We start from the raw sequence: 20,140 nt of genomic DNA on the forward strand, positions 1-20,140 counted from the left end.
TGGGGTGATGTTGCTTAAGATCTGTCCTGCCCCTGGGAGGGAGAGATGAGCGGCCGGGGAGTGCAGTTTGAGGGTAAGGTCCAGGTTACTCTATGGAACGGGACATGGTCTCTGGTTTCCGAACCTCACGCACATGCCATGCAGCCCTTGCCCTTTTCAGTCGGACAGTTTCCAAACGTTCCGCTCTCTGCCCCAAACCATGAGTCGGGGGAGGAGGGGGAAGAGAGGGCAAGGCAAAAGAGGTCACTGAAGACCCAAATGGCAGCCAAGAAAAGATCACGTCTTCACCTGTACTCACAGTACCTCCCAAAACCCACAGCACAACTGCAGTTAACAGGCCAAGACTGGATGAGTTCAGCTTCTACACACTCTCACATCAAGTCCTCTCTTCCTAATCTATCTAGGCCGTAGATGTGGATTCACTGCCATGCACAATCTTGTTTGATGATATTACGATTTTCCTTCATTTTTCCTTAAAGAGGGAATACTTTTTGCTCCATTGCATTGTGGTTCTAAGCTTTTTCTCAAGGGGTTTCCTTTATCAGTCCATGTGGTGTGATTATCACCTATCTTGTCATCTCTACAAGGTGGAAACAATAGGAAGACAACATGTCTGTCACAGCAGACTTTCATACTGTAGGTTTGCTGTCGGGAAGGTAGGTAGGTAGGTAGATAGGTAGGTAGGTAGGTAGGTAGGTAGGTAGGCAGGTAGGTAGGTAGGTAGGTAGGTAGGTAGGTAGGTAGGTAGGTCGGTCGGTCGGTCGGTCGGTCGGTCGGTCGGTCGGTCGGTCGGTAGGTAGGTAGGTAGGTAGGTAGGTAGGTAGGTTGGTTGGTTGGTTGGTTCGCTGGTTGGTTCGCTGGTTGGTTCGCTGGCTGGTTGGTTGGTTGGTTGGTTGGTTGGTTGGTTGGAAGGTAGGTAGGTAGGTAGGTAGGTAGGTAGGTAGGTAGGTAGGTAGGTAGATAGGTAGGTAGGTAGGTAGGTAGGTAGGTAGGTAGGTAGGTAGGTAGGTAGGTAGGTAGGTAGGTAGGTAGGTAGGTTGGTTGGTTGGTTGGTTGGTTGGTTGGTTTGTTGGTTGGTTGGTTGGTAGGTAGGTAGGTAGGCAGGTAGGTAGGAAGGTTGGTACGTAGGTAGGTTGGTTGGTAGGTCGGTAGGTCAGTAGGTCGGTAGGTAGGTAGGTAGGTAGGTAGGTAGGTAGGTAAGTAGATAGGTAGATTGGTAGGTAGGTAGGTAGGTAGGTAGGTAGGTAGGTAGGTAGGTAGGTAGGTAGGTAGGTAGGTAGGTAGGTAGGTAGGTAGGTAGGTAGGTAGGTAGGTAGGTAGGTAGGTAGGTAGGTAGGTAGGTAGGTTGGAAGTTTGGTAGGTAGGTAGGTTGGTAGGTAGATAGGCAGGTAGGTAGGTAACTAGTTTTATTGATCCCTGAGGGGAAATTACAGTGTGGCAGCATCAAGAATACAAGAATATAAGTCAAACTAATAGGCCTAATTAAATACGTACCAATGTATTGACTTGGGCAAAGGGAATGTGAGTGAACTGTTGTTTTTTTAAGCTATGCACCTGGACACAGGCATGACCAGTAGCCTAATTTGCATGAACGTGGTACTCTTGTTTCAACTGAAGGTGATTTCAACATTAGAATGAACACTCGTACAGCCTAGGTAGAATAGTAGTATCTTGAGCCCTAGATACCTTGCTCTATCCTGCTTCACAGTCTATTTACTGGTTCTGCTCATTGTTATAATTATCAATGCCACTATAATGTGAACACTGAATGTTGGGCCCATGCAACCTCAAATCAAACACATGTTGGCGCTGTGCAGATATGACGCAGGGGGGCACAGGGGCGCAGGTGCTTGGGGGCCTGAGTGTCAGTCAGAGCCCTGTCCTGATGCTCCCTGTCCCCGTTGCTCAACCGTCTCTGTGTCAGTAACTCATGTGAGAATGGAGTGGCTCGTCGGTGTTCCCTGTTACGCTCCATTGCTCAGCCTGCTTTCACAACAGACCTTTGATGGACTGTGTTCTGGATAAACAGTTTTTGCTGTTTGTTATTATTTGTTGTTAATGGTTGACAGATCTAGATGGAGGCATGTGAAAATGGCAGGATCTTGGCTTCATCCTCATCCAAACATGCAACCTCAATTTATGTACATTTCTCAACAGAACTCATATTTTCCTATTGAGCTGAAAGTGGTATAGCTTACTTAATTATTGATTCTGCAATAGAGCATTACGCTTTGATGAATTCACTTCCTGGTAGCCTACTTCTTCAAATTACACCAATTACTTTGGCACATAGTTGTAGGATTCTCAGTGATCTCAGGATAGAAAGAGTTCCACAACAGAAGTCTATATCCTTATCATGATGAAAAAGCACAATTTCCTCTTTAGTTTATTTTTACGTTACGCGCCCCTAGAGATTCGATTTTTTCTGCCTGGTGTGATATGGGCCTAGATGTAGGCCTACAGGGGCCTACATTTTAATTTGTATCCTGCTATATTTTGTGTATTTGTATGATTGTTCAATTCTAAATCAAAATTGTATGTGATTATCTAATTCCGCATTAGTCACCGCATTTACAGTGTGTTGGTATGTGCTCAGTAAAGAAACAATAGCCTAGTGCCCAGCGGTTCAATTCCATCTAGGCGAGATTAATTTATTTCCTTGGGCGTTGGTGTGAAGACTATTTGACTCGACATAACATTGCTGTCGGGCTAACTTGTCATTTATAGAGACAAGTTTGTGGACAGTTATGATTTAGCTGTTATCGCTCTGTTATCAAATCCACCCGCGCTGCGCCGGATCGATGGCATTTTACATCAGTTCGAAGTGCAAGTAGGCCTAAAGGTGTGCGTCTCAGACATACTTTACAGGACGGCGGCACAAAGAACAATGGGTGAGATAAGAAGCGGATCGATTGCATTACATTATCTCCTCTAACGACACCCAATCCACCCAGACCATCCACCACACTTTACTTCTCACACTGTAAAACTGTAAAGACCTCAGACATGGACTCTTACATAGGCTACGGGTAATATTTAGAGTTGGCGGCACCATCTTCGCTGCCACCATTAACATGGGCCTAATGATCAACCACATTGATACTACACTGTAAGTTAGACTTACTGTAGAATTATTGGCAGAGTAATAGTCAAAGATTTAAAAACGGTTTGTTTGCTCACGTCCATTCTCACTCCCGGGCCCATGCACAATATGATTAGATAGGCTATTGATTCTTAATTAGGAAGCAACCAATTGTTTACACAATTTGTTTTCTTCTTCCAAAGGTAATCGAACTCGCTTTATAATATTGTCTTGGAATTTCTTTTGCGCCCTTGTCTGAGTCTTGTGCGTCGCCTCCAACATCAGTTTCGTGCGTCGACTGTTTGTAGGTGACATGGGTGACAAACTTTTATTGAAAAATAAACAAAATAGGAACTATTATGTCATTTTGGCATTTTAGCAATTAGGCCTATACCTTACTCTTATGATATGAAATGATGAACAAGTAAAATGCCTAAGTCAAAACAAAACATGAAGGCTGGGCTCTGACAATTATATAATGCTATGATATCACTCCAAAAAGGGTGCAATAGCATAGGTTCCATAGAGATATAGGGTTCCATATAGATTCCAAATAGAGTAATTTTAACTCCATAAGGTAGGCTACTGTTTGGATCCTTAAAGTGACCTGAAAAGTATTTTCCTACCTGAAAATAGTAAGATAGCACCATTTTTTATAGATATTAGCCTACTATAGGACCAGCTAATTAAAATCTTTCTGGGGGGAGATTTACTGATAAGCAGACTAACAACAACCCAGTAATTATATGATTAATAATATCACGCTGCCATCCCTCCCCTTTCACTAGTCTTTAGCATATGCTACGACAGAGTCCAAAGTTCATGAAAGTTTTGCTGATAACGGGAGCCAATAAAAGCAACAGCGGTGCAGGGTAAACACATGTCTACCTGACTCACAGTCAGAGCGGCCTTTTTCTAAGGATTTGCATAAAGGCCCCATCAGCCAGCCCACTAATTACCATGTTTTATATTCCCTGCCCTCCGAAAGCATCATGGCAAATTATATCACTCTCCTCTACTGGGAAGTAAACCAGCTTCTCCTAGCAGGTGTCAGCAGTGGGGAATTCACATCAACACTGGACTGGAGAGGAAGAGAGTAACTTTTTCTTTCGTTCTTTCTTCTTCTCCCAAACCTTCCCTTCCCCATTAGTTCAGAAAACAACTTTTTTTGATGTTCTCGAAAATGGTGTCGAAGTTGACATCCCTTCAACAGGAGCTTCTTAGCGCCTTGTTGGATTCCGGAGTTACCAAAGATGTTCTGATTCAAGCGTTGGACGATATGGACCCCAGCCCGAATGGCTTTGGAGTTAAGTTGGAGAACCTACAGATGTCTCCGCCGAGCTCTAAAATGAACGGAAATGATTCGGATTCAAAGCCGATATTCCACACACTAACCAATGGTCACAGTAAGGGCAAATTGTCGGGAGACGAGGGCTCCGAGGATGGGGATGATTTCGATACGCCTCCGATATTGAAAGAATTACAGTCGCTGAACACGGAGGAAGCTGCGGAACAGAGAGCAGAAGTTGACCGCATGATAGCGTAAGTAAATTAAAAAAGATGTTTAAATGGTCAGTTTCAAATCTTAGGCTAAACATTGGAGAACATTTGGTCAGGCTGTCAAATAAAATCAATATTCAACGAGATTACGGCATTGCTTTTCCATTTATAGCCCACATTTTTGCACATTGTAATATGCCTAGCCTAGCATTGAGTAGTCTATAGGCTTTAACTGAGTAGGCCTATAACCTAGGCTAATTAAACATAGGCAGACCCAGAAAATGTCGAAAAACACAGGTATTCTACAATAAATAAAAAGAGTAGGCTACAGGTAGGCAATGGTAGGCTACTTGTGTTTACAAAATCGAAATAACGCGTCAGTACTTAATTTTCACATTCTGGCAACTAATTATCCACGAGTTATCATTATTTCTTTAGGCTGCCTTAGCAAAATATCATCTGAACATGATCTATTAACTTACTCGACTTATGTAGCCTAGGCTATTATAACTTACTCGACCTCTCTCGAAGATACAAACTGGTAGTGCAAGAAGAGAAATGAATTATTTGTTTAACACTGGATTAAGTGTAGCTATTCATGCAGGCCTTGATGATTATAATGATAATGACAACAACAATAGTAGTAGTAATAATAATAACAATAATAATGATGATAATAATAATAATACAAAAATATCAATAACTGCAGCCTAATATTTATGTAGCCTATAATAGCCTAATAATAATAATTATTATTATAATGATAATGATAATGATAATAATAATGATCATAATAATAATTGTCAGTCCTACTACTACTAGCCTACTACTACTACTATTACTACTACTACTACTACTAATAATAATAATAATAATAATAGCCTATGATAGTACATGCATGATAGTAGCTAGTACAAAGCTAGAAATTATGAGTAATAACCAATAGTTATAATAATTGATACTACTAGCCTATAATATTACAATTAGGCTACAAGATACATAATTTGCCCTCAACTGGCTTATCTCTGTAAAAAGATTGGTCAGTGTTATTTTCTTGTTTACGTAGGCCTCACTAGCCTAAACAATTTGTAAAAGTTCATTCATAACTGCAGCAAAACCGGAAGAAAATCAAAACTTACCCACGTGTAGTTAAGTTATTATTAATTTTATTCTATAAATCATCAACTGAAAGATACACAGTGGTGTATGATTAGAGTGAATGGAGATCGGGTTATTCATTGTCGAAAGTTATAAACCAACATATCCTAACCCACAGACTTAGAAGTAGCCATTCTCCAAAACAAACAGTCCTGCATAGATTTGTGAAGTGAATAGCCCGTTTTAATCCCAGATTAGGCTATAGACGGTGATCTGTAGGTAAGTGTTAATTTTACTATAATATTTGAGACCAAACTGCGCTTTTATATATTTATGTTTTACTTCAATCGACCTAGTTAGATCAACTTGTCCTTCGTGTTAATGCAATCTAATGAAACTGTAGGCCTATTTCATTCAAATACAACTTTTTACCAAGCACCACAATGTGGTAGGCCTCATGCAGGCTCCATAAAAGCCTGTCTGATAGCCTACTCAACCAAAGAACATTATTTAACCATCACATTCACTATTGAACCGAATTATATTTCTTAAATGATAAATTACGCCTATTCGAATTTATCCAGACATGTTATATAATTACAGATTCAGGTTGCCTCTGAAATTGACCCTTGTTGTCTATTCATCCAGTTAAATCTATCACAAATAGGCTAAGATTTATGTCTGTTTTTTATTTTTAATGTGGCCAATTTTGATAGTTGTTTATTAAATTGTATAGACTCATATCTACACAATTTCTTGAGATAGACTAAATAGCCTACCAATGTTTAATATGCCCGAGTTATATCATACTTTGGAGATGTTGGCTTACATTTGTTACATTTGTATTTATGCAGTGGAAAATAGCCTAGGCTTCTAATGGGCACTTATTTGAATCTTCTCAAGTTTCAGAACTTGAAATCTTTCTGTCGAATTGCACAGGCCCAATCAGTTGTCCTAACCTTTGAAAGAATTTACAGAGTAGGCTGTGCTATCGAATACAATGATGGTCGTTTATTAGGGTGCTCAACAATTACCCCTACAACTCTTTAAACTTGGGTCCTTGCGAAATAGGAAAACCCGAACACAGACAGCATTCAGATAGAACTAGGGGAAAATCAAGGTCTTCCAGTTCGAACTAATGCATATTTACAGATTTAAAAAATGAAAAATGAACCCCCCCTCCTGGAAATAAGTAGGCATATTCTATTCTGTTCTATTCTACATTTACTCTACTAATAAAGTAACGAATGGTACGCTATCAGAATAGACATTAAACGTTTTTCTCATATTTTTATGCAAACCCAGCGAGGACCCCTGGCGTGCTGCCCGTATGATCAAAGGTTACATGCAACAGCACAACATCCCACAGCGTGAGGTAGTGGATGTAACGGGGCTGAACCAGTCTCACCTCTCGCAGCACCTCAACAAAGGCACACCAATGAAAACACAGAAGAGAGCCGCGCTCTACACCTGGTATGTCAGGAAACAGCGAGAAATTCTCAGACGTAAGTTAATATTTGTATTTCTCACACAGCCTTCGATATTGTTAGAGGTGTGTTGGCGTGGGCGCCTTTTGATAATTCTAATGGTCTTTCAAGTAACGTCAGAATATTATTGCCAGACCTTTTCATAATGGATATTTTGGCAGTTATCCATATAAAGCGCACTTTGAAATATACGTTTTGTTTACTAAAGTGATGCATATCTGAATTACATGTGGAAATGGATCAAGTCCACTTCCTGAACTGTCTCAACAGGCTGCACTATGAGAACCCTGTCTTCATTTTTATCATAAAATGTACCCTTTCTTATTTTTCAGAATTCAACCAGGCAGTGCAAGGTTCTGGCAGCAATATGACAGACAAAGCCAATCAGGATCAGGTGATGTTTTTTTTCCCAGAGTTCAACCCGCCTGGTCAAGGTATGGGACAGTCAGACGAAGTGGGCTCTGAACCGTCCTGCAAGAAAATGAGACGTAACCGATTCAAATGGGGGCCTGCGTCCCAACAAATCCTCTACCAGGCCTACGAACGCCAGAAGAACCCCAGCAAGGAGGAGAGGGAGGCTTTGGTGGAGGAGTGCAATAGGTAGAGAAGCTGGTCCGTCCTCAATGTCCGAATTAAGTGCATGTAATACACTCTGACATGAATCGTGATCCTTATGACCACGCTATGGCAAAGATAGATGCTTATAGAATGAATACTATTCCCATCATTTCCTCCAGGGCCGAGTGCCTTCAGAGAGGCGTGTCCCCATCCAAGGCTCACGGCCTGGGCTCTAACCTGGTCACTGAGGTGCGGGTCTACAACTGGTTCGCCAACCGACGGAAGGAGGAGGCGTTCCGGCAGAAGCTTGCCATGGACGCCTACACGCCCCACAGCCTCAACCCCCTCCTGTCCCACCACTCACCGCACCACCACCAGAACAGCGCATCCCCACCTAGTAAGATGACAGATAGCCTCACCAGACACACTGTAAAGGATAGCCCTCCACATACTCTACATTTCAATCAGCTGTTTCTGTGTAAATCACACATTTCCCGTATTGAAATTAGCTAGCAATTAGCGAATGGGCATTTCCTTCTACCTTATAATGTTGCCGGATATGTAACGTGGATTAATTGAGTTTGTGGCTTTCTGATAATACCTTATAATATGGAAATGGATGGTTGGCTGAAGCTTCAGAAGTTGATCCCCCCCCAACAACAGTGAAAAGAGGGAGAGGAATACAGATGACGTGATCAGGGAGAGAGGAGAGAGAGGGCAAGTGATCAATAAGAGTGAGTGACTGAGCTGAGCAAATGCCATTGTTATTCTGATCTTTGAAAACACATTGAGAACAATCCACATTGTACCTGCAATCTCCACTCCAAAGTCAGCAAGGCAGGAGCATGACACAAAGAGCAGCAGTCCTGTGACAAGCCAGGGTCAGGACAGGGTCAGCAAGGGTCGCTCCGCTGGCCAGGCTTAGCGCCACCATGGCCACATTCACTTAGCTCAGGTAAGACGCTGTTGACTCTTTTCACAATCAACAAGAACAAGGAAACGCTGCATCCAATTGCTCTGACCGTTTGACCTCTCATTGGTGTTTGCATACAGCATAATTGAGCAGTTCTAGTTAAGTTTATCTTGCATATTCAACATAAAACGAAGCTGATACCTGGACTCGAGCATTATCCCAAGAGCACTCACTTAAAGGCAATAATTTGAGAGACTCAATCACAGTCTATTGTTGTCCTTTCATGTTAGAACACAGAGTCGGCTCTGAAGAGACAACAAACCATTTGTCAAGGCTCACTCGGTTACCGTTGGATATACTAGTCCCATTAGTGGATGGTCTGTTTGCTTGTGGTTTTTCCCAGCACACCTGACCAGGCAATGACCTCATGTTGCAAAGCCAATGGGGTCAGTGATCGGCTTGTTAAGATGGGGAGGGGGGGTAGAGTGAGAGAGTATGGGTCAGAGGCAGAAGATACTTTGCTCTCTCTATAACTGAGTTTGCCTGCTTACAAGGTGTCCTGCCGGCATCTCGCCGACAGCATCAGCTGTTTTTCAGTGTCAGCCCCCGGCCGGACAATAAGCACACAGCAGGCACCTCATCTCGTTGCTAGGGCACAGCCTGTATTATGCATGCTTAATGGACAATTAAAATCCCTGGCTGCTACATCTCCCAGGCCTTTGATAAGGAGCTCCGCTGACTTCTCCTCTCTACACCCCGGCCTGGCAGGGGGCCCCATTGTCCGTGGTGTATTAGAGGACTGCAGTGACTGTAACCTAGGTTCATTTGTCTCTGCTGGGGTTGGGGAGGGCCTGTTTTAAAGCCTGCCCTTTGCCCTTATGGCTGTCAGTATAGAGGCTGAGGCTGGGCCCAGACCACAGCAGCAGGAGCTGTCCACTGGGGTATTGGCTCTTTTCTGGCCAGACAGGACTGATGACCCCCTCCGCTCCACCAGCCTATAGAGAGCTGGAGCCCCCTCCTTCCGCCAGCACCGCTGCCCTGGCTGTGTGAGGGAGGTCACTGCTGGGTCAGAACTGAGGAAACCTCTTACTTCAGGAGTTTTTATTGATCTGGGATTTTTTGGGTTCGTCACCACTCGGGAGACAATCAACGTCTGCTTAGGAACAGGTTGACTTAGCGCTTACCAGTCAGTTGGGAAAGCAAACCGAAACGAACTGCATTTAGCATTTAATTTCCTTCTCATAAGAAACAATACAATTATTCCAATACTATAAATATATACATAGTTATTAATTTCAATAGTTTGTAAGTTATCTAATGGTGTCTGTAGTCTTAATAGTTTGAAATAGAATTTTATTTACCAAGTCATGTAAGTGGTTTTAATGGAAAATAATTCAGGATTCTTCTGAATGAATCCCTGATCTTCAAGAAGAGGCATGTGGTGTGTGTGTGTTTATGAGCTAGAGCCTTCATCATGCATGTGAATCTCAAAGTCTAGATTGGGAGATCATCATAATGTTAAACTGAAAATGAGGAGACTCAATTCCACTGTATTGTCGTTTTCAATGAATAATTATGAATGTTGACTTTCTCAGAGTTCTAAGCAAGGCTTTAGGTTAATCAGGATCAATGCTGAGATAAACAACATTGATCCAATACCAATCAGCAAAGATCACCCAGAAACGGAAGCATCTTTTTTCACCAAAAGCACCAACAAATTGAATCTAACACCTACAGGGGCGGGTTTCGAAAGTGCGTAGTCAGCGTTTCGTAGCTCAGCTCTGTCGCCTGCTCTCCCAGAGCCCCAGAGAGCTACAAAGGCTGCATACGTCCTGCAGAGACCCGGGAGGTCTCACATATGCACTGGAGCCTCAATGAGCACCTCCTGGGGCTGGGGAGAGAGGCTTTGATTTTACATGGGTCACACAGAGAGCTGAGGCTTTTTCAACCTGCTGCTCTCCTCAGCGACCACTCCCCTTTAGAGGTTCTCACCCTCCCCTGCCTCTGAAAGATCACCGCTTGTGTAACAGTTCAGATTCACACTCCTCCTAGTCACACAAAATCTGAAGCTTTAAGGGCAAGCTTTTACTGTATTTCCTTCTATATTCAATGGCATCCCAAACGCGCACATCAGCATGCTATGATTTGCTGCGTGTATTGGCAGGGTCATTATTATGTGCCTTGTCTGGGGTGCCCATCATTGTGGGGGTTCTTAGGCTGTTATATGGACCATTCCTCCACACCAGTGTCCAAGACATGGACCCCTCCCAGCGCCAGGCTCAGACCAGACGGCGGAGGGCTTCCTGACTGACCGTGGGGTTCCCTGCAGCCAGAATTACTGCTGGCTACTGGGAGACAAAGCTGGCCTGAATTGCCTCCCTCTCCCCCTTGACACTTTTAGAGCTCGCCCAGCTCAGAGATAACTGCCTGTTTATGAGTTCTCTGCCATTGTGTGGCTATGGGGGTTGTGGGTCCAATGGAGTACTTTATTGTTTTGTGCCGGTGTTTACAAGGCGTGGTGGAGTGCTGCGGGTTTGCTAGTGTGTTGCTGAGGACAATATGAGGTCTGTAGTCGTCTTGTGGCTTGGACAGAATGAACGACATGTAGTTAGTGGAAGAAATACGACTCGGTCTTGGACATCCTTAAAATACTGATCACATGTACTGTAGATTCAAGATTCAACATTCCTTTATTCGTCACATGTAATGTAAGGTGTACAGTCACAGTGAAATGCTGCTGCCGGCTCCAAGATTATGCCTGATACAGATACATTCTAATACTCTATTCCAAATGTACAAGTTAGAGATGTACAAAATTACAACATTTACAGATCAATGGTAATTACACAATAAGTACCCTTTCTATACAGTATTAGATGGATTATGTACATGCTATATGGATATAAATAAATAATAAATAAATAATCCAGGGAGGGCATGGGTGAGTTATGTACATGCTATAGCTCTAATTAATAATCCCAGGGGGTGTATGATATTGCTTTGTAAGTGGTTGTGCTGTGTACACTAGGTATCCTGCTCCCCTAGGTAGAGTGGTACTATACGTTAGCTGTATTGTGTTGTCGGTGTCGAGAGGATCTGTGTTACCGTCCGGTGACTATTACAAGGATTGTATGGTTGTGACCCGAATATGATTTCCACATTAAAAGTAGTGTTCTAGCTCTGTAACAACAACCATTTGCAGATTTGTTCCCATTTTCAAGCAGATCATGTATCCGTTCAGGGTCAGGTGTCATACTGAGGATAACACCTGTAGGTCTGTTAAGATTGTTGTTTTCTGGAGAGTTACAAAGGGTACAGCCTTCTCCTATTTTATCACAGACAGAGAACCAGTTGTAGACCCCGTCTGTGACCGTGGCATGTGTGGGTCAGGGACAGAGGACTTTGGGAAGATCTCAGATCTGAGTGCAAACAGAGCCTGTCCCTTCACTGTCATGGCCGGCCAAAGAGCCAGGGACCCACTGTGGGAGGGACTCAGTGAGGGGCTGAGACTACAGGATAAGAATGTGTTTGACATCGCTTGTAATTGTGTAATGTTTGCTCTGTTGGTATCAGAGGGGACTAGAATGGGCAAACATGCATTTGATAGGTGGGGAGCAGCATTCCTGGGGCCCTGGGCTGGCCAATGGAGGCGGGAGACACTAAGGGGGTCTAGACACAGGATTAGGTGATTGGTCATTTAGTGATGTCACAGAACACAGTGACTGTGTGAATGTTAGGAGAGTCCAGGGACAGGTGAGGATATGACAGTGTTGTAGTAGCAGTACTGGTGACATCTCGTTAATGTCATCGTATTAGTACCACTGTTTGGATGCTGTTTGCTCCCACCAACCTGCCCCAGACTAGGTCATGCTTGAGTCCAGAAAGTCTGGACAGGGGGCTATGCTGCTGTGCTGTGTACACACTAGATGGCCTTGGCTGAGCTGGCCAGATAGCACCAGCGGAGGGGTCAGTGTGTTTGTGTGCTCTGCTCTCCAGTCAAAGAGCAGGTGAGTCTGATGTCTTTGAGTGACGGTGACACTGTTAGTTACTGACAGAGGCTCAGCTATCTTCTTGCCCTGTATACTCACATGAAAATAAAAAGTCTGAATCGAATACTTTTTCTCCCTCTCTGTCTCTTTCTCTCTTTCTCCCCTCCCTCCCTCCCTCTCTCTCTCTCTCCCTCCAGTGCGGTACAGCCAGGGACCCGGTGAAGTCAGTTCCTCGACGACCATCAGTCACCACGGCAGCAACGGCATGGCGACCAGCCAATCTGTGTTACAGCAGGTGTCTCCGGGAGGTCTGGACCCCAGCCACAGTCTGCTGTCACCTGACGCCAAGATGGTGAGTGAGCACACCTGGGCCCTCCTGGCCTCAGATTAGATAAGGCCAGGCCTACATTTAGCCTAGGCATACAAAAATGGTCCCAGCACCGCACTCCCATGGGCCTGTCGGCAGGGGCCAACAGTTAGAGCATTGTACTTCTCTGTGTGGAAGGTGGAGTCTGGTGGCAGGCAGGCCTTGGCGGCGCCCACGGCTGGGCCCAGCATTCAGCCTTCACCAGCCCGAGCCCGGCTCGTCCACACAGCTCAGCCAATAAACCTGACAAAGAAACATTCTGCTCTTATTGATTAAATGCCGTGTTAAGAGAGCCGGAGGGTTGCGCTGGTTGCTCTGCCAGAGGAATGACGACAACGCTTGATAATGTTCAATGTTTTTTTTTCTACTTTAGAGAAAGGAACGAGTTGCTCCCCCCTGCACTATTACAATATTTGATCATTGAAAGCTAAACTTGTGCAAACTCTTATACAACAATGGTCTATATATCAACTTTAAGCTATAAAACAAAATTGCTGTATTGCAAAAGAAAACAAACAAACAAAAAAAAACTTTGGGAAAGGATCCCGAGTAATTGGTTCTATCCTCCTTCTCCTGCCAGGAGGAAGTTAAATGACGTTAGGGAGGTCAGCCAGTGTGGTGTGAAGCAGGTCAGAGCTGACAGGTTCTTATCTTTGGGTCCAGATGAGCATCGAACCAATCCCTCCTCCCTGGGCACCTGGCAGCCTAGTCCAATAGGCCCACAGCCCCTCTGTGGTGGGAGGATTCTCATCAAGATATCCATTAGACTCACAGAGCCAGTCTGCCTCCAAACTGGAAAAAGTCACATGTTTTTAATATCACCCTAATGTCCAATGAACCCAGCTTCAGTCGTCACCCTTTTATGTTTAGTCGTCATCCGTTTGTTTTTTTCTAGCTTTTTTGTTCCTTATCACAGTCCACCTGTGTATATGACTGGAGTTACACAAGCACAGTGTTACACAAAAGCCCCATAACTAAGTCAACATTCATCTCTGACCTACTGCCTAAAAGCATATGGTTTCTCTTTCAAAATGCACCATGTGATTTTGATTCCAGAAAACAGAGCTTTGGACACTGATACAATAAATGACTTTTGACACATAGTGAAATTGTTATTGTATCACCTAATGTCTTTGTCCTTCTCTCTGTCTTTCTCTCCAGATTTCAGTGTCGGGCGGAGGTTTGCCACCAGTGAGCACGCTGACGAACATCCACAGCTCTCACCACACACACCAGCAGACACAGAACCTCATCATGCCCCTGTCTGGGGTCATGGCCATAGCGCAGAGTGAGTCACCTGTTCTTCTGTGCTCCATTAGTATCCTACTGTATGACAAACCTAGCTAGTCATATCTCTTACAGACTGCCCATTCTGTAGCACCCACAGTGGCAGAGGACCAATCACTCGTCGTTTACTACAGACCTGCAGATTCCCTATCTGTGTTATAGCACCCATATCTGTGTTATAGCACCCATATCTGTTTTTCGATGCGCCCACCATCGTCTACGTACGTGCTCTGTTGTTGCCCCGCCTGTGCCATGACCCCGATTAACCGAGGCGGACGGCCTGTGCCGCAGGTTTGAACTCGTCGCAAGCCCAGACAGTGCCGGTCATCAACAGCGTGGCGGGCAGCCTGGCGGCGCTGCAGCCGGTTCAGTACAGTTCTCATCAACAAGGCCTCATGCAGCAGTCCCCCGTCCACATGAGCCAGCAGCCCTTCATGGCCACCGTCACGCACTCACACAGTCAGTACCGCTTTCCTACCCGCCGCCAGCCTCTCACTAAAACTATAGCCGCCCAACAGGCGTTAGCAGGGGAGGTAACTGGGTTCGATTGGATAGAAATAGAGAGTATAGATGTGACATATAGATAGAAATAGAGAGTATAGATGTGACATAAAGATAGAAATAGAGACTATAGGTGTGACATATAGATAGAAATAGAGAGTATAGATGTGACATAAAGATAGAAATAGAGACTATAGGTGTGACATATAGATAGAAATAGAGAGTATAGATGTGACATAAAGATAGAAATAGAGACTATAGGTGTGACATATAGATAGAAATAGAGAGTATAGATGTGACATAAAGATAGAAATAGAGACTATAGATGTGGCATATAGATGGGAATGATGGGAAAGCCTCCAGAAATGACATAACATACCAACATGTAGGCAAAGCGTCGATGGGATGCTCTTTTTGACTAGAAGTGGAATATGTTTAGCAGAGTGTTGACCGTCTTGTCTCTGTTGTTTTCCCTCTCAGTGTACTCTCACAAGCAGGAGCCCCCACAGTATTCCCATCCGTCACGCTTCCCCTCAGCCATGGTGGTCACAGACTCCATGTCCTCCAGCAAACAGGTCAGTCTCCACCCCGTCTCAGGCTCTCCCCTCACACACAGGGGCCGAACCAGGCCAGAAAGCCCTGGGCTAGTGAGCATCTCTGACTATCTCCGTCTGCTAATTATACTGTCTCACATCTCTGTATGTGATGAAGACCGAATGTCAGAAGAAATAATCTTAAATGGGAGATTTTTGCACAATATTTAGTCGACAGCTGCAGATGAAGATTTGGGAAGATTAGGGATTTTATTTTAAGTGTTGAAAATGTAGTTAAATTGTTGTAAAGTATTATCCAGCCCTACGCCTTGTGTAAATTGCAGATCAGTTAGGGCTTTGTACTACATCTTGAGCAAATCTGCCATCAGAGATTCATATTGTGAGACTGATCCTTTCATCATCCACTAACACCCATCACACCTTTGTCACAGTGTACAACTCCGTCACACCTGTGAGTGGAAGTGCCCAATCTGAGCACACACTAACTTTATACGTTATAGGTGATAGAAAAGGATGGACAAATAGGTCTGGTGTGTGTGTGTGTGTGTGTGTGTGTGTGTGTATGTGTGTATGTGTGTGTGTGTGTGTGTGTGTGTGTGTGTGTGTGCGTGTGTGCGTGTGTGCGTGTGTGCGTGTGTGTGTGCGTGTGTGCATGCTATGATGGTGTGTTGACCTTTTTAATCCCTGTCACATTAGGATTCTTCTGTAAACAAGATGGTGCAACTGGGGGGTCTCTCCTGGGTAAATACTATTTTATTAGAAGTCACTTCAGTGTTTTCACAGGCTGAACTCCATACACAGTGTTTTATGCCACAAAATGATACAATATTTGTGTGTAGTTCATTCCCACACATACAGTGCATAGCATATGTGTCAATCTATGTAGTCTCAATGGAAACTATGTAAAGATTATGCATACGGTGAGAGTTTGGTTGAAACCATAAAATGACAGAAGCAGAGTATGGCATGATAGACATTACGTCCGCAAAGGAATAGAATGAACAGGGGTACACTTATCACCACATGGTTTTAACAGAAGCATTTTAACTTGATGCTGGGTTTGACCCTGCACAGTTCAAATGCTTTAGTCTGTGGACCGCAAATCTCAGTCAGTGGACCTAGCGGGTGTATGGATACTCCTCTGAATTCCTATTTCCTTTGAAAGGCCCGACCAATCAATCACCTGTGCCCTCATCCTGAACGGCACTTGATTAACGATACCTCCTTTCGCTTTCCTCTGCTTGGTGAGAGAGTTGCTCTCTCCCTGGTTAGGGCCCAGCTCCTTGATCAGGAAATGAACCCCGCTGTTAATCAAAGTTTTTGGAAATGCACGTCCTGCTACTCAGGCCTACTTCCATGTTAGAGAGGGGGAGGAGGGGTGGGGGTGGAGTTTGTAGTAATTACAGCTCTTCCCCTTTCCTAGTTCTCTGCTCTCAGTGATCGCTCTAGCCTGAAATGTTGTCCTGCTCGCTGCTTTCACACGCTTAATTTCCCACGCTGAGACAGAACACTCACGCTGCAAAGCTGCCACTGATAGTCAGACCGCCTGATGGGCTGAGAACTCTTACAGTCTAGGAACTATTCTCTGCTTTGCCTGAAGGTAACCTGTCCCTTCGGATCAGTTTTGATTTAACACGATTAAATAGATAAAGATAGCATTGGAGTAAATAGCTTGTCATGGTGTTACAAACAGAACTCCTTCATGGTTTCTGGTTTTAAACTGTGCTCCACGGGCATGGCCAAGGCTTGATACCAGGGCATGTTCTGAGGCCCAGCGTTTAGAAACAAACGATCCAACTGGCTCTCCCAGGCTGCCTCTTATCAGCCGTCTGTTTGGCCTCGGTGGTGTAGACAGAGGGCAGTGGCCTCTACTCATGACATGGCCAACATGGCCAGGCTTTATAACACTCTTGTTTACCAAGAACCACCTCCCCTCACCTCCACCCCCCCACCTTCAGGCCCACTTTAAAACCCACCTCCACTTAGAGCCCAGAATCTAATGACTGTGGTCTTAGCAGCTGGCCTCCACCTTTATCAGGTAAGGCTGTTTGCTGGCCAGGGGGTCACAGTAGGGTCGGCGGCCCCCACCCCTCAAGAGAAAGGAAAAAATAAATTCCACAAACAATGTGAAAAGAGCTGTTTCAATGGAAGCAGTGCCCCTCAGAGGGAGCCAAAGAGGGATGAGGAATGTATTTGGTCAGGTGTGGCACACGAAGGTGCAGGGTTGATAAACACACTGTAGGGGTTTTTATCCAGTCTCACACCTAGGGAACGTTGGAAATGTCTTTTATTCTCACAATGTATCATCATCTACAGCACATGCTGTATACTATTCTTCATGTTGTTGAATACATACAGTAGTTTATTTGTTCGCGTGACGTTCTCTGTCTGACATTGTGTTGTCTCTCCCTTGTTGCAGTGTCCTCTTCAAGCCTGGTGAGATTGCACACCTGACTTCCTTGGTGCCTAGCAACAGGAGAAAAATTTTCCACCCCTCTCCCTGTGGTAACCGTGACAACTCCTAATAACTGGCAACAGCGCACTGGACGATAAGTCAGTCAGTAAATCAAGAGTGGCGTTGCAGGGCAGAAGAGTGACAGTGAAGAAACAGACAGACAAACAGACGCTGCACGTTTGCATTGATAAACAGCCAAAACTGGGTAGGAAAAAGAACTGGATGTCCTCTGACACACAGATGATCAACAAGGATGTATGATTTTTTTTTAACACAATCTTTGAAAACAGTATTCATTGCTCTACCTTTCATTGAAAATTGTATATAAATGACAGTCATCGTTATTTGTGGCCAATCATTTGTGACATTACTAAGGAACAAAACAAATGAAAGCTGCACATCTGTCTTGCATACTGTGTGGTACAGTACGTCAGAATGGGACTGGAGCGGAGGTCCTGGAAGGCAACAATATACTGTGATCTGGACAGATGAAGATGCACAGAAGCTGCATGCGGCTGTGGAAGGACTCTTGGATGGACATGGTGATCGCCTCTTGCCAATCGCCTGAACTGATTGGCAGATGGGTTCTGCCTCCAGAAGCCAATGAAATTATGATCCCCATTATCACACCACTATCTTATCAACAGCCAAGCACACGGGCATAACTGTACGACAATCATATTGACCATGTCCTAAGCAATTGTTTTGATTTTGTAGATAGATATTTCATATACCTGTTCTGTTTTAATAAGTCTTCCAAGAGGTTGTTTTTTATATTTAATTTTCTGTACTGAACAGCCTGTAGTGTTGTTTTTTAGTCTGATGGATTTCAATATGTTAGTCATTTCATACATAAACTGTGATTGAGAGATTTGACAATCTTTAGAACCTTTGAAGGACTATTCCGTGTGCATAGAATTGAATGCAGTGCCTCTTTTGACTGAACCCTGTACAGAACCCCACAACCTACAATTGTTTTCAGGCTGCCTAGATAACATAACACAAACAGATGGATGAATGACAATATACCAAAGCTTGTTTTTCTTTTAAGGAATACACTATCTGCTGTACAAACCTTTGTGGGATACTTTGGGGGTTGAAGTTCCTCATCTGTTCCCCCACGTTTCATTTAGCCCCCCAGCCATGTTGCATGAATTCTGCCTGGTAGGAGATTCGAGTCACATCCTCCTTGTGTGTGCCTTCAAACCCATTCCAAGTCCTAGATCCCGGGCCCTGGTGGCCCCTCCCCTGAGGAGGAGACCTCTGGCTGGTTTCCACAGAGGTGAACAGGTGAACTCTGACTGATAGGAGGGACTCACGCCCCACCTCCTCATCAGCCTATGCCCAACATGTCAGAGTGAAGCTAACAGATATTTGGAATACCTGTGAAAAGAATTTGACATTTTTCACTGAAGGACCCCCCTGTTATAATGAAAATATTTACAACTATTTGCAAGCAAAACAACAATATTAGTCTGGTAATTTGTGAAGGGCGGATAGAGATGAGAGGGTAGGATGTTGTGACAGCAGCCACTCCAATCAGGCTGGATTCCTTGGAGGTTGAGAAAGGTTGCACAGACGAACAGACACTCAGGGCTGGACACCCAGGCAAACAGTATTCGACATTATGCAAACCTAATTGACTCTTCTGTGGGGTGAAAAGGCAGGTTAAAGAACTAGCAACTTCACAAAAGAGACTTATGTAATTGCTTTGACTGTATATTTTTTGAGGACTTTCCAAACTGAAGGTGAAGCCCCTCCTCATCAGGTTTAGGCATACTCAAGAGTCTTTTCCAATAGGTCATTACATTGTTGTTGTTTCGTTCACGTTTTTGTCAATCTGTTATAGAAATATCCACTGCCATTTCACCCGAGGGCATGCAGAACCAGTCTAATTTCTGGAAGACAGGAGGATGTGATTTTCTCTTCATGTATTATTTTTGTATAAAATGGAAATCAATCTTTTAAAATCATTATTTATACTTTTTTGAGAAAATGTTGATATTTCAAGTAAAGCTTTTTTTCAAAATGAAATGAATTATGGTCACTATTTTGTGTGTTGTATGCTGTTGTTATTGTAAAATATCCCTGGTTAGTGAGAAATGTTCAACTTTTGCAATAGGCATGTCATGTTTATAAAGTCCCTCAGGGGATATTTGTCCAAACCCTCTGATGCGTAGCAGGAAGTCTCTAGTTGAACCTGTACTCCTGACTAGTACAGAAGGAATGCACTTCTATTGACCGGATTACCCACACCTCTCCGTTCCATTCATTTACATTACTGTTTATTTAAGCTATCAGATGGACACACTGCATACCCTGGTGAACACAGAAAAGTGTTTGTGTCAC

The 20,140-nt window shown here is 44.0% G+C and overlaps 1 protein-coding gene across 1 annotated transcript; it reads left to right on the forward strand.

Annotated features, from left to right (window-relative positions):
- Positions 1–4,083: 4,083 nt before the first annotated feature.
- hnf1ba (HNF1 homeobox Ba) lies at positions 4,084–19,819 on the forward strand. Its single transcript, XM_084444071.1, has 10 exons — positions 4,084–4,624; positions 6,986–7,185; positions 7,500–7,767; positions 7,905–8,122; positions 12,825–12,979; positions 14,156–14,282; positions 14,573–14,740; positions 15,263–15,357; positions 16,033–16,077; positions 17,756–19,819. The coding sequence occupies exons 1-10, from the start codon at positions 4,254–4,256 to the stop codon at positions 17,774–17,776; spliced, it is 1,668 nt and encodes a 555-aa protein (XP_084300197.1). The 5' UTR covers positions 4,084–4,253; the 3' UTR covers positions 17,777–19,819.
- The last annotated feature ends 321 nt before the right edge of the window (positions 19,820–20,140 follow it).

The sequence above is a fragment of the Borostomias antarcticus genome, assembly GCF_949987555.1.
Source record: "Borostomias antarcticus genome assembly, chromosome: 1".
NCBI lineage: Eukaryota > Metazoa > Chordata > Actinopteri > Stomiiformes > Stomiidae > Borostomias > Borostomias antarcticus.